At 37.8% G+C, this 14,919-nt stretch overlaps 1 protein-coding gene across 1 annotated transcript in view; it reads right to left on the minus strand.

Moving 5' to 3' along the window:
- Window positions 1-6,024: 6,024 nt before the first annotated feature.
- Window positions 6,025-14,919, minus strand: part of bean1 (brain expressed, associated with NEDD4, 1) — a 13,605-nt gene continuing 4,710 nt past the window's right edge. The window contains exon 4 of the mRNA XM_062429994.1: window positions 6,025-6,412. Within this exon, the coding sequence (XP_062285978.1) occupies window positions 6,025-6,412 (388 nt within the window). The remainder of the gene's footprint in view (window positions 6,413-14,919) is intronic.

Genomic DNA, 14,919 nt, shown 5'->3' on the forward strand with positions numbered 1-14,919 from the left:
CTACATTCCTTTGGATATACTGTGTGTGTGTGTGTGTGTGTGTGTGTGTGTGTGTGTGTGTGTGTGTGTGTGTGTGTGTGTGTGTGTGTGTGTGTGTGTGTGTGTGTGTGTGTGTGTGTGTGTGTGTGTGTGTGTGTGTGTGTGTGAAAAGTAAGTGAAAAGTGTCTCAAACAGGTTTCATGAGTTCATTCAACTCAGTCTTAAAACTGCAGTCAGGAGCCCAAATAAGATAAGATAAATTAAGATAGATTTATCATTCAGATTATACACTGTACACTATACAGGTTTTTCTCACTAAAACAAGTTTTTCTCACTGTAATCATTCCACCTAATACTGACCATTAAAATATCTGTTCATAATGCACTTTCACTGTAAGTAATGGGGGACAAAGTTTATCTGAAGCTAATATGAAGCTTCAGCTGTCCAAATGAGTCAAATCAATAAGATATGTTTCAATGTTACAGTCTTTTTAGTGCCATAGTCCCAATTTTGTTACTGTACTTCCACTGCAGCTCAACACAAAGAAGGAATTTTATCCTAAAAAGACTAATATCCACTTGATATGACTTATTCCTCGTATAAGCTTCAGATCAACTTTTAAATGCATTTTTGCACAACATGACGGTGGACATACTGTGGAATTTGGCTGTCATCGCTTAAATTGCAAGAGCATTTGAGGGGGTTAGGGTTAGGGTTAGGACAGATTACAGCGAGGAAATGTGTGTGTGTGTGTGTGTGTGTGTGTGTGTGTGTGTGTGTGTGTGTGTGTGTGTGTGTGTGTGTGTGTGTGTGTGTGTGTTTAAAAAACAGCCACTCAGATGTATAAGAGTTCAGATTTATTCACTCTTCTCTACCGAAGAAAAAATCTTTGACAAAATCTCTAATACAGAAACATAAAGAAACATTAATAACTGCAGTTCCTAATATATACATGACGTTTGTTGTCTCGAGACGAGAGCGAGAGAAAGAAAAAGAGAGAAAAATGCGGAGTGATACACGTGTCAGACATTAACATACCATTTACATACAGTACTTACGAGAAACGCACCTACAACAAATCCTAGCTGAAAATAATGTAATGCAAACGGGACTAAAAATGTGCTAGACTGAAGTCATCTGAAAAATACATCTCTCTAGTTTGACTAAAGGACTCACACTCATTCTGAATAAGTGTTTTAAATGAACTCTTTGCTCTAATACTGACAACTTCAATGATCTTTACATTTTACTCTCCTCTAATTTAATAAAGCATTAAAATACTCCTCTGCTTATACACACATGGCTAAGTAAACCCAGGTGATCTTAATATCGTATTCAGTGTCCAGAATCACACTTTTAAATGTACTTTTTTTGAACATTATTTAAAAGGTGTGTGGGAGGAAAAAAAGCTGAATGTCATACTGTGGTTCTGCAGTACCGTCTGGTGTTGGGATGATCTTTCTTGTGATGCATATTTCCAACATACATACATGGAAATGTGTGTACATACATATAAAATGTAAATTCATATAATTCAAGAATGGCTATAGGTTTAAAACAGAGAGATGTGTGTGCATATTAGTGGGAAGCTTCAGGGATTTTTAGAATAGCTTTTTTAAATTCTCTGTATGAGTCTACCTTTTATATACTGTATTGTACACAGTCAGCATCTCTTTATCATTTTACTGATAATGGCTTCTTTCTTGAATCTGAAATTAATCAAAAAGTTAAAACTGAAACAGTTGTAAAAATATTTATATATAAGTGTGTAAAACAAGTGGGTTTTTTTCCTGAAACACTATTAAAACACCAAGTGCTTCAAAACAGATTTCCAACTTGTTTTGAATATCAGAGTAATGTGACTGCAGAAAGGAACAAAGGTGTTGCACAATTCAAAGAAAAGTGGGAGAAATGAGATGCAGGACAGAGAAGATAATAATATCAAGATTTCAATTTGCTCATAATGAACACAAGACATTAGGGAAGCATGATGTGTGAGGCTGCAACTTTTGATGAACAAGAAGAAACACTTGATCATGTGATGATCTATTGTCAGAAATATGAAGCTGAACGGAGACGCCTGATTCAGAGCCTCAGAAAGATCAAACTAAACTCTTAACTATTAAATGTCATTTAGATCTAAATTTCAATTCAAACTATTTACCTTAAGAAAATGAATTTGGTTGAAGTTTTACCAATTTTATTTAGATTCCCAATCCACAGTCCATGATTGTTGGAGAATGTAAAGAGCCATTTAATTGTTAATGAACCTATTGTTGTTTTAGTAGAAGAGGCAAAATGGACACAGGCATTGCTGCAGTTTCAAGTTTCTTTTTAAAACTTGAAAACCATCATCAGTAGCAGGTTTTAAAGTGAAATTGAAAGCTTGATACTGCAAAAATGACTATGTCCTCTTTGGTCTCCTGGTTACTTTGAATTAGAAAAAAGTAATTCTGGTGTTATCTGTTTCTTCTTGTAGGATGCACTATTTGTAGGACTGGTAATGCACTAGTATATTTATTATATTAATGCAATATCTTTATAATATCAATTCATGTGATAACTCCAGTTATACACATCAAATTCTTTAAAAACTACTATTCTAATTACATCCATTTTACAATTCATCCACACTGACTCAATTATCACCAAATGACTAATTAGCCTAGGGTTCACATGAATTTAATTCCACGCCAATAATTTCTAAAATATTTCTGTAGTATGTATTAAAAGGTATCAGTGCGAGAAGCTGAATATAAGTGGTGCATCAGTAGCAGATGAATTGCAGTTTGCAGATTTGAGCTGATTGGATTGGAAGTAAATGGCTCTGCACGTTAAAATGACTGTTTTAAAGGTTCCCTGAATCCTGCAGAGAGAGAGAGAGAGAAAAGGAAGAGAGAGGCAGACGTACAAAAGAGAGACAAAGATGTGTGAAAGAGAAACATTGTAGGTGGTTTAAGAGTGACTGTACTGATGAGTAATCACAATATAATCAACAAGAAATTATGTCAAGTGGTCAACAGTTGAAAGTACTGCTGTGAAAATCAACTAAAGGGTGAGAATTGTGCAACCAAATAACACAAAGCTGATCTCTGGAACAGCAGTTTTTAATTTTTACCCTCAATAAAATCTATTATTACAGCTAATTAAAAAGGGATTCAGTTAGTGACTAAAATTCTCCGTACTGTATCACATCAGTAAACCAACATTTCATATGATAACCTAACATTTAACAGCAAAAAGCTCTGGATTAGTTGCATTGAGATTATCATATGGCTACAATGTTCAAGCTAACAGTCTGAGGGCTATTAGGCACATCTTTTAACACACGCAGCACACACACACACACACACACACACACACACACACACACACACACACACACACACACACACACACACAGACAGACACACACACACACACACACACACACACACACACACACACAAAAACGCATCATTAAAAATACCTATAAACATACGAAATTTGTGTTGACCCATTTTCTAATTAAGAAAACAAAGGTTACACAAAAACAAATTGTTTTAAAATTAAAAAATGAACATTTGCATTGTTATTAAAGCTCAGCCTCAAATGACTTCCTGCTTCAGTAACTGGTGACGAATGGTGATGTGTTGTCTACAGGTCTTAGTGTCTCCAGGAGGTTTTCCCTCCACGCACATGAAATACTCAAACATTACTCTCCTGCTCTGGCTTTGTCGCTGGGCGGTAATTCATGTAAAATACAGAGAGCTTTAAGTTGATGCCGGTACTTATGCAGAAAATTAAATGTAACTATGGTTAAGCTATAGTTAAGTTTAGGCAACTGAAACCTTTTGATTTAGGTCAGGAAAGGTTTGTGGTTATGAATTATTAAAATGTTCATCAATGACTATGACTGGACCGGAAGCTGTGATGCAAATGTTGAAGACAAACACACCATTCCCATCTATAACCCCTCTGCATTTTCACTGCACTATGCGAACTTTATATACTCCCTAGACAATAAATGTCTGTTGAATATACTCTAAATGTTTGTGACAGGCATCACTTTTCCCTGTAAAATGCAGTCACTAATGCAGCATTGTTGCATTTCAAAAAAAAAAAATTGTACCATTTTTTCACATATAGCTTATAAGACGGCAACCTCAACAGAGGATTCAGCCATTCAAGATTTCACTTCCATTTTGAATTTGAAGTCATACATGAACTATGTTGTCATTTAGATATTGTAATAGCACATCTGGGAGAATGGCCTGATTAAACTCATATGGGGCCTCAGGGCAAAAGCTTATTATTGGGCCCCTATTGACCCCCACTTTACATAGTTTTACACCAGTCCTGAAACGATTAGACGATAAACTGATTGACATAAAATGTTTGGCAACAATTTTGATATCTAATTAATTTAGTTTTTAAGTCATTTTTTGGGCAGAAATCTCAAAAATTCACTGATAACATCCTCAAATGTTAGCATTCTTTCTAGTTCTCCATAATACTAAACATAACATCTCTGGTTGATGTGTACATTGGGTATTTTTAATTATTTTCTGACATTTCATACTGAGCAACCCTCAGTTTTTTGTGCAATTTCCTAAAAAAAAAAAAACCCGGGTATACTGGACATGGTTTCACCCAGTTGGTAATCCAGCTTTCTCTCAGAGAGGGCTAAGTGAGCAGTGGCCACTAGTAACATTTTTTTTACATTAACATCAGTTTAATTAGCCTATTAATTTATTACTTTAGCTGGCACAAACCAGTTGATGCTAAGTTAGATGAAGTTTTGGAAGCTTTAGTGCAATGGGGAAAAACTTCCGTGATGGTGCTGTTAATTCTTTAATGAGAGCGAGACAGAGAGAAGCAGACAAAGGCAGAAGCATTAATTTCTCTTGTGAACAATGTGTTCAGGTCTACAGTTTTATGTGTAACTCCTCTGTTGCATCAACCCAACCTCATCATCGGGAGGAGGGCTCCGAGCTACATGTTGCTGCTGGGGGTCCGTTTCCAGCAGTGATATTAACACCAGAGCCCTTGATAGATAGAAATAAATGACAATTTGTACAACAGTGGACATGTTGAATCCCCCTCTCTGGTGATGACAGCTGTTTACTGTAAATATTTAACAGACACAGCTGGGAATGGCGGCCGGGAGTGTTTGTAATTCACTGTTCATGGCCAGGTAGTTTTCCAATTAGTTGGGATTTTATGGTCGCAACCATTTTTATTACAAAATCTTTCTAACCACTACAATACTACCACCACACTGGAGGCTACAGAACAGCACACTGCACCTAATGCTTACAAAGTACAGGGACTGGGAATCAGCAGTGGTGTGCCGGTAGATGAGGATGCTGTATACGACACCAGAAGCAAGTATACTTTAATCCAAAACATTTAAATTGGAGTGAGGGTCCTACCAAAAGAAGCAGGAGGGGGTGCGTACTCTGTGTGCCTTAAACTAGACTAAATACCACGTCGATATTGTTTACACTCAAGTCTTTTTTCTACAGACAAAGTCATCTCTCTGTCATCTACAGTATGATGAATAAATGTTGACATTTTGTAAGCAGTAATTCAGCCTAGACTCCTAACATGACACTGGACTCTTGAATCAATCCTTGATCCAAGAAAGAGAGAATAACAGTCAACATGTGACAAAAACTGAACTAGACAATGGTGTTATTACTAGATGGAGGAGAGTCTTTCTTCAAGGGAGCATCATTGGGACGACAAACCTTTTTTAGGGGAGGAGTTGTCGTTCCGGAAACTTTACAAGTCAACGCAATCAGATGTGAGTTTTTGTTTTGTCCAGAAACAGGAGGAATTAGAATCATGGCTGGATTTCAGTCCACTGAGATGCTGATATCAGCATATGTTCAGCCTTATTAGGTGTTAGCAACTGTGTGGAAGATGTGTAAACCTCATTAAGGTCCATTGTTTGGTGTCACAGCTGCTCCTAACAGCCATTTCCTGCCCCACATCACAAGTGTTTGTATAATTCAACTGGGGACAACCAACAGCGAAGGTGAAAGAAGAAATTAATTGTCCTACAAGATCTGGTCCGTCCCTGGTTGCTGGGGGTTGCCGTCGTCCCCCCTCTCTGATTGGTGTTTGTAAAGGTCACATGGCATAAGAGGAAGGGGCTGTCCCTGCTCGGCCAGCACTGACTCATAAGACGGCGCTGCATCCAACGGGAAGGAGATGGATGAGATGTGTTGATGCTCCTGGTCCTGTAATCCCAGTGGGTAGTGGGAGGGGGAGAACCAGGCGGCACTGGCTGAGGTCTCTCCGTAGTATGGAGAAGGATCTGAGCTGGTGTAGTTTGGCTGCTCCTCTTGCTCTGCTCCTGTCTGACAGGGGTCCAACAGGGAGTAAGGAGGTGGGTCATCTGTAGGTATGTAGATCTGAGAACCAGGGCCAACACACTCATCGTAACTATGGAGACAAATCCAAAATGATACAGTTAGTACAGTGATGGTGACAAACGTTTTAAGCACGCATCTGAGATTCCTTACCTTAAGTTGTTCTTACTTGACCCACAATTATTTTAAAAAAAGAAAAAAAGACTGGGCCTAAATATATTATAATTAAAAGTGTGAAATTACAACAATACACAATTTATTTACTAATTACACGATTAATAGCTACAACAAAACCCATAAATCATCATCATAAATGCAATGAAATGACTAATATGTTAAAATTGTCCTGTTCCCTCATTCAGATGACAATATATATCAGTTTTTCATATTGGAATGTGACACAAATTAATTTCTCCCCATCAGATTTGGCCGTGATATACAGAGCTGGTGAACCAGCAGCCTGTTCAGTGTCCCTCACAGCTTGACAGTTCAATGGTGGCACATGGAGGGGCGGTCTGATTTTGCTACATCACAGCCTGTTGTGAACAGAGATGAAACATGATGTGCACCTTTCAGAGGAGTAGAAATGTATTTAGATCAATTTCACAGATCTACACATTTACCTTCTTTTTATTTTACTACAGATGTACTGCGTAGAACTGGTTCAACAGATATGCAGGCTGTATACAGGATTCACAATAAGCTCTAAACAATTGTGGCAATGACATGTTCACCAGCCATTTGTTTTGTCTTCTGTTCCTGAAACTATTGTTTGGGTTCGCAGCAATCAAGTTTTTCTACATTTTTACCATCACAGCCCTCTTTGAAATGAGTGACAGCTCTCTCTACTGCTGCAAGCCTCAACAGAGCTCTCCTTATTGGGGTGTGGTAGTATACTGATTACTGATAGCGGAAAAAGCAACTGTCAATTTAGAATGATTCTGATTCATACGAACGTGGTAAGAACAAAACTGGCCGATGCACATACAGTATCATGTTTGTGCCAAATTTCTTGGTAATCCATCCAGTAGTTTTTGAGACATTTCACTTGAAACCATAAATGTCAACCTCATGGTGGTGCTTGAGGATCACTAAAACCAGTAAGATTAATCCTCTGAGAACCATGAATATTTGTGGGAAATTTCATGGCAATTCAAAAGATAATTGTTGAAGTGTTGGACCGAAGTATTCACAAGCAGACAGACTGACATACCATCCTTTGAGTCATGCTGCTAGCATAGATACAAATACCTCTGGAACCAGCATCTTATCCCACTTTGCAGCTCTACTATGTAGTTTTAGCTCTGATGTTTGTAAGTTGTGTGTTTGCTATGTCACTGCTAACTTCATGATGTTTTATGTGCTGACAGCTGTCCAGTTTCATCAGTATCTCCACAATGACATGAAGGGGAAATACTCTTCAGTGGAAATTTTATATGTAACAGCAACATGGGAAAAAATAGCTCACATCTTTAAAAACTCGCCTGCTTTCCACACCCACTCATCTGCACACATCCAGATTTGTTATATATTGGTACCCGTAAGCACACAAACTAAATCTGCTCTGTTGGTAGCCTACACAAATGCAGCGCTGCATATGCTGTATCACACTCTGCAGCCCACAAGCATTCATAAATACAACAATATTATCATTCACCCTTCCAACAAGGTTCATAAAATATATAACCTTTGGCTTGTTCCTGTCTTTGTTTTTTAATACTCCCGTCAGGAGATTTGTCTTTTTATGTTTCAGAGGTCAGAGACTGGGGATTAGTTACAGAACAGTGTGCCAAGAGCGGGTGAGAAGTCAATCTCTTGCTCAAGGACACCTCCGAAGAACAAGCGGGGTCTTTGATTTGAAGGATCACTCTCCTTTCTTACTATAGTACGCTACACAGCTGCTCCTCATGTAACTGGGACTCAGTGAAATAGCAAACCGTCTGTGATGTGGTAGATAGACTTAAACACATGCAAAATGGTGCTTTAACAATATCTGGCACTATAGTGATCTTAATATTAACTGTATTTCCTCAAATAAATGACAGTAGCTCTGATAATGACCAGGGGCCCACAAAGAAAGGTCGGCCCCAAAACCAGGCTGGACAAAAAACAAGGTTGGATAAACTCCTTGCCTGTTATATAATGTAAATGCCATACTATAATGTACATTTCCACTGCGTTAATTTAATAAATTCAACAATATAATCATGTCATTTTCAACACTTCGTTGTTCAGGATAACTCGTCTAAACTATCACTGTCCTATTGCAGCCACTGCCACAAGATGGCAGTAGCTACATTTGAGGTACCTTATGTGACCCTTCCCACAATACAGCAGAAAGTGAACTTGAGCAGCATTAGCACTCAGATGAACATTTTATGTCAGATTCAAAGAGAGTTTTGCAGCCAGCAGAGGAAAATTCAGGAGAAAAGCTGCAAGCGCTTAGACACTGATACAGGAAGTGTTGAGTTTGTCTTAACATCAAAATGCCGTAACAAAAATGTAACAGAGTAAACAGAAGCAGATCAGAAAACACGGAGGCTTCGTACTAAAACATGAGCAAATATCTACTTATCAAACAGAGGGAATTCAAATAGAGGCTTCTTTCTAATACAAGCTTGCTTCCGATAAAGGCCTTGTATCTTCTGCAGCTGAGGTAAATAAAGGCCCAGGCCAGTATTACAGGAAATACGGTAATCATTTGGTCTGTTGCCCAGTGACACAATTTGAGAAAGATGCTTGAATGGATTTTAATGAACATGTAATAAAATAACAATTTAGGCTCCTACTGCCAAGACTCACTGATGCTATTCAATATTTATTTTGGCACTCCTTGCACTCTTACACACCTTTGCACTACTTCCTGGTTACAATTCACAAAAACAGGTTTTACCTTTATGTAGATGTTGTACATTGTACATTTGTTGTGTCTGCATGTATTTTTAGTCACCTTGTTGCTTGTGCATAACAATGACATGACTGATTCTATTAAAACACTGTGCAAACTGGATTCATTTGAAGATACAAAAGTCTTTTAGTCTAATTGTTGACCTAAATTTCATATCAGCAGTGTATCAGCATTCTTCACAAACCCTGTTCTCTCTCATTCTGATGCAGAACCACATGATGTAAATCTCACCACATGGTTTGGCTTTTATAAGTATATTGTAATACATGGTAAATATGCCACTAATACGCCTAACTTAATGTAAATTATTTTTTAAATCTATGTTATAATTCCTCATGTTTCACCACCAACATGAAGTCTTACCCAGCAGGAATCAATAAAGTCAGCAGCCTCCTTTTGTTCTTCACACACGCACACATTCACACATGCACACATGCACACACACACACACATGCACACATGCACACACACACATACACACACACACACACACACACACACACACACACACACACACACACACACACACACACACACACACCCAGTCCCAAACACTTCCCAAAACACTTCCCTGATGACCTCCTCCAGCAGCCCCCGAGGTCAGGTTTCTACCAACCTCCTCCCCCAACCCAGAGAGAGGAGAGAGAAAATAGAAGATATAAAATAGAATAAAACTAAATAGAAAACAGAATTATAAAATCACAGGCTGTGTATATGGAGCTAATGGTAGATGATGACGGGGGTATAGGAAGCAGTAAATCAGTGTAACTCGATCAGCACGGTGGTTAACTCAGTCTGGAACCACAGAGCTGCAATCGTGAGTGTGTGTGTGTGTGTGTGTGTGTGTGTGTGTGTGTGTGTGTGTGTGTGTGTGTGTGTGTGTGTGTGTGTGTGTGTGTGTGTGTGTGTGTGTATGATGAGTTAAAGGTTTGCCTTGCTGCCCATTATTTCTTATCGAAGTCTTCCTTTTTTTTTCTTTACGTGTGCACTTTCTCTGTCTCTATCGCTGCCCTGTGTGAGTGTGTGTGCCCACATGACAGCTATTTTAAAGCAGTGGTAGAGTGTGTGTCTGTGGTTTTTTGCTAAATGTGTGTGCGTGTGAGAGAGAGGGAGAGCTATTTTAACCTGGATGTGAGGACAAGGCTCAGTCAGAAAGACCTAATGTCCACTGCACCCACTGCTCATCATACACACTCACACAGAGTGCTGATATAAGGCACTGAAATAGTACTTTAAATGTGACCTGTTACCACGTCAAACTTTTAAATCAGCATGTGTTCTTTAACTTGCTCGGTTAATTAAACATTTTAATTAATTCATCACTTGTTTGTCATTTATCTAAGCAAGCCAGACTGAACAAACATTTCTAAATAAAAATCTCAACAACTGATTTAGAGAACTGACATCCTTTTTTATTCCAGACACACAGGAGGATTGATGGTTTACAACTAACTGCAAAGACACCTGTGACCCACCTGGAGATTTGGTTACCTCAGTGTCTTCTTTTATTTATTAAGTGATGACATAACAGACACGGTTTCATGTCTATATTTTTATTCATAGGGCTCTAATGGAGTGTTTTTGCATGATTAACAGTTTAAAAAACGATACTATCTTATATATTGGCCCTTCAAGCAGCCTCTCTTCACTTAACATTGCAAACGGAGCAATCAGAATCCTGTTCACCTCAAGTTTTGGACCTTTGAACATATTTAACCCAGACATCAGACATCATAATGATAGAAAATAGTAGAAAAACACAAAAAGCATGATAATTATGGGGTGTGTGCAATGTGCATTGTGTTTTACCATTGGGTGAGTCATCAAATCCTTACAATTAAACATTATTGGTCTCTTTGCAGATGGATTTCATTTTGAAATGATAATAGCAACCCTTTTTCTCAACACATACTCATCTGAATTTTACATAAAATCTCTCCCTGACACCCTCACACACCTCCACACATGCACACAAACCAAAGGATTGAGGACAGCTACATTTTTTAATTTTATTTTCATGCTATTTTATTTTGCTTTGAGAAAACTGACCTTGGACATTTTTGCCAAAAAGGCATGTTGAGGTGAAAATTAGAGACAGGGGAAAGTGTTTTCTGGGCAGGGCAGGGTGTTTCAGAGGTGCTGTAACACACTGTACTGTAAATCTCTGTGTGTTTGGTCTCTCAGGAGTTATAAGCTCCTCTGCTCCCCTGTGACCCTCTGCAGTGTGTGTCTGTGTTTCCGCAAAGAAACTCACACCAGATAATGAATGTGGTGTTTTACACGTATGTGCTCTGCTAACATGTGTGTGCTAGCTAGGTGTGGCTGAGAGAAAATAATTCATCCCCTCTGAGACTCATGGGAGTGACACAGCTGCTGCTGTTTATCTGTCTGCCGCCCGTTTTTTTGTGACATTCAGACATCACAAAAATGAACCTTAAAATATTAAATCCATAAATATTTGTTAAGTCAGTCAATGCTGATATTGCTCTGTGGAAGTGTAACAGATTGATTAACTGCATACTGCTGCTATCATTAAGTTTTTATATTTCTTGTATTATTAAAATACATTCAGTCTTTCCTCATTCTTCTGATTCCTTACTCTCTTATTTTTCCTTCCTTCTCTCTTTGTCTCCATGGACCCGCCCTTCTCCCTTGAATCAGGCTGATTAACTACAGGTCTGTTTTTATATAAAACAGACCTGTTTCATATAAAATAGATCTGGTTAGGGAGTATAAGCAGAGTCGAACATTATTGTTTTAACTGTTTAACCAATTTCCTACTATGAGTAAGTTTGATTTTTTTTAGATAACAATATACAGACCTTCCACCACAAATACATTTTTCAATTATGCAACTTCTATTACTCATGAAGCTGAATTTATGTTTACTTAAACACTGAATCTATGTAACTATCACTCCACAAATGAGTGTTTTCACCAGAAAAATTACAGCAGATTCATTAAAACTATTAAAATCGCAATTTTACATTTTCCTGACAAAAACCAGAACAAAACCTGCATGACGTAAAACCTCTTAAGAAGACCAACCTGTTTTGTAATTAAACTCATTTTCAGCAGCAGCAATCAGGCACAGGTACTGTAGGTCCAGTGTGAACTGCACAGGGGACAGTTCTAGCTACAGCATACAGCATATGGTCCTCTGTGTATGTGAGCATGTGTGTGTTTATGTGTGTGAAGCTGGCATGTACCTGCTCAGTACCACTGAGAGAAGTACTTGCCTGCTGAGTAAGAGAACCATATAGATGCTGTGTGTATGTACAATGAAGATTATGCCAAAGTTGATCTGATTTCTCAGCAAAAAGCAGCTCAGGTGATGAAGGCTTAACATTTCAAACACATTTCTATATGAAATTTAACAGATTAGGTCTCAACCCTTACATACTGTTTATATTCTGACTCATAATTAGTCTCTGCACCAATTCACATTCATAAATTCCCTGTTAGTCAATAACAAGTGTTTGATAATCCTTAATAAAGCTGTCAGAGTGTATTCTGTTTATTTATGGGAAACAGACGTTCACAATCACTATTTTATGGTCAAGGAGAACATTTTATAGTATATGATGAATACAACAACATGTTTAAGTGCTGATATTTGATATTTTTTTAATAAATAAAGGTGAAATGTGTACATTTGCATACATAAAATTGTGTATCAGTTGCCCAAACATGAAAAAGAAAAAAAAGCATTTTATTTCCATTTTTGTATATTGTGGGTCACACAAGGAGATGTCCAAATTTGAAGTCATGTGTGTCCTGTTGGTGTCATCCCCTACTCTCTTCACATTACCTGTCTGTGTGTTGTGTCAAGATGTATTTTCTATTCACTAGATGACAGGAAAACATGGTGTATATGAAACTGATTCTACAGATCAGTGTTTTCCTGAGATTCAATTATTGTCCTTCCTCACTTTGTCTCTCACTTTCTCTTTGTCTTACACTTTCATTCTCAGCGTTGTGTGAAAAAAACAGATCCTTGCAGTTCGGTGTCATTGTTTCTCTCAAAGATTTCACTGTTCTCTGACTCAGTGTCACAACTGCTGTGAGACATCCTGACCTAAGTATTCTTGTTTTTGTCAGTGATTCATATGATAAAGAAAACAAATGACTCTGTTGCTATACAGGAATGAGGCTGCTGAAGTAATTTAGTAGCATTAATCTATACGGTATGTGTGTATCAGACATGGCTGCTGCAAACTAAACTAAACATGCTGTGACAAGCTGTATTTTATATTACTTGTGGTATAGAGGTACTGTTAAAATAAAAAATATTTTACAGTTTGCAGTATTTTGTTAAGAAAGGAGAATTTTCTTAAATTAGCTATTATTAAAGTCATATATTCCTACCTCACTCATTGTATAATGACATAGAAATAAATGTGTGTTACATTTACTTTGATGTGAACGTAACTCTGATTATATGAATATGAAAACAGAATATCTATGAATCTCAGAGCTGCATTTTTACAATATTCACAAGTTTTTACATAATAAATAATACAGTAATAAGGAATTATTGTTCATCAATCAACAAACATCTGAACAGTTGAAGAAAAAAATATTTCACTGTTCCACTGTTTTGGTTCACTCTCACCAATCTCATTAACTGTGGCAGCAGGCAGGCAGCTGACACTCCCTGTCCAGCACTAAACAACAGAATGACAAAGCCTTAGTGAGCATAATGGAGCATTTAGCAGTTAAAAAGTCAGATATGTGGTTGCCGGCTTAACTTCGGCTTAGTTCTTAGCAAACGATAATTAGGCAAACAGGTTTTGACTCTCAGTCCAAAAATAGCTCAAAATAGTTGAAATGCTCAACATTACTATGCATGAGCACTTAATACACGTCTGTGCTTTTAGGTTATTTGATAATCAGCGGCCACTACCAGCCAGCCAAATATAGTATAGGTTAAAATAAAAGACACATAATTACATTGAATGACAGACACCATGTACCTCTTGTTTCACTTTTTGTTTTAAAGTAACTATGGTTACTATGTCCATGACGATAATGGTTGCCTAACTTTAAGGAAGTATAGTAACTTTAACCCACACCACGTTTCAAGTGATCAACAATGATCTTTCCATGAACCCTAACTAAGTGATTTTTGTGTTTAAACCTAACCAGAACTTAACCACAGCGGTCACACCATAAAACATCATTATTTTTTAACAGTGATTTGTAATGGATTTGGAAAGCACAGATAGAGGCGGCATATTTTTTAAAAGATGCTCCTGTGGGTCATCCTGGAGTGTGCAGTATAAATTACTTATGCAATCATTTAATTATGAAGATGTGTTGGCATTACCAGCTAAAAACCACCAGCCGTCAACACATATCTTTATCAATTTTGAGCAACAGATTGCCTCTACTCGCTCCCCTATGTTATTCAGAAAGAAGTGTGTGTGTGTGTGTGTGTGTGTGTGTGTGTGTGTGTGTGTGTGTGTGTGTGTGTGTGTGTGTGTATGTGTGTGTGTGTGTGTGTGTGTGTGTGTGTCTGCGAGAGAGAGACAGTTTATGTGTGTAACAATGTTTGCCCAGTTCTCCCCGAGAGGAAGCAGAAGCTTTCAGTCTCCACAGGTGAGCTGCTGATCCGTGAGTGAGTTTCTGAGTGTGTGTGTGTGTGTGTGTGTGTGTGTGTGTGTGTGTGT

The sequence above is a fragment of the Scomber scombrus genome, chromosome 12, assembly GCF_963691925.1.
Source record: "Scomber scombrus chromosome 12, fScoSco1.1, whole genome shotgun sequence".
NCBI classification, from domain to species: Eukaryota; Metazoa; Chordata; class Actinopteri; order Scombriformes; family Scombridae; genus Scomber; species Scomber scombrus.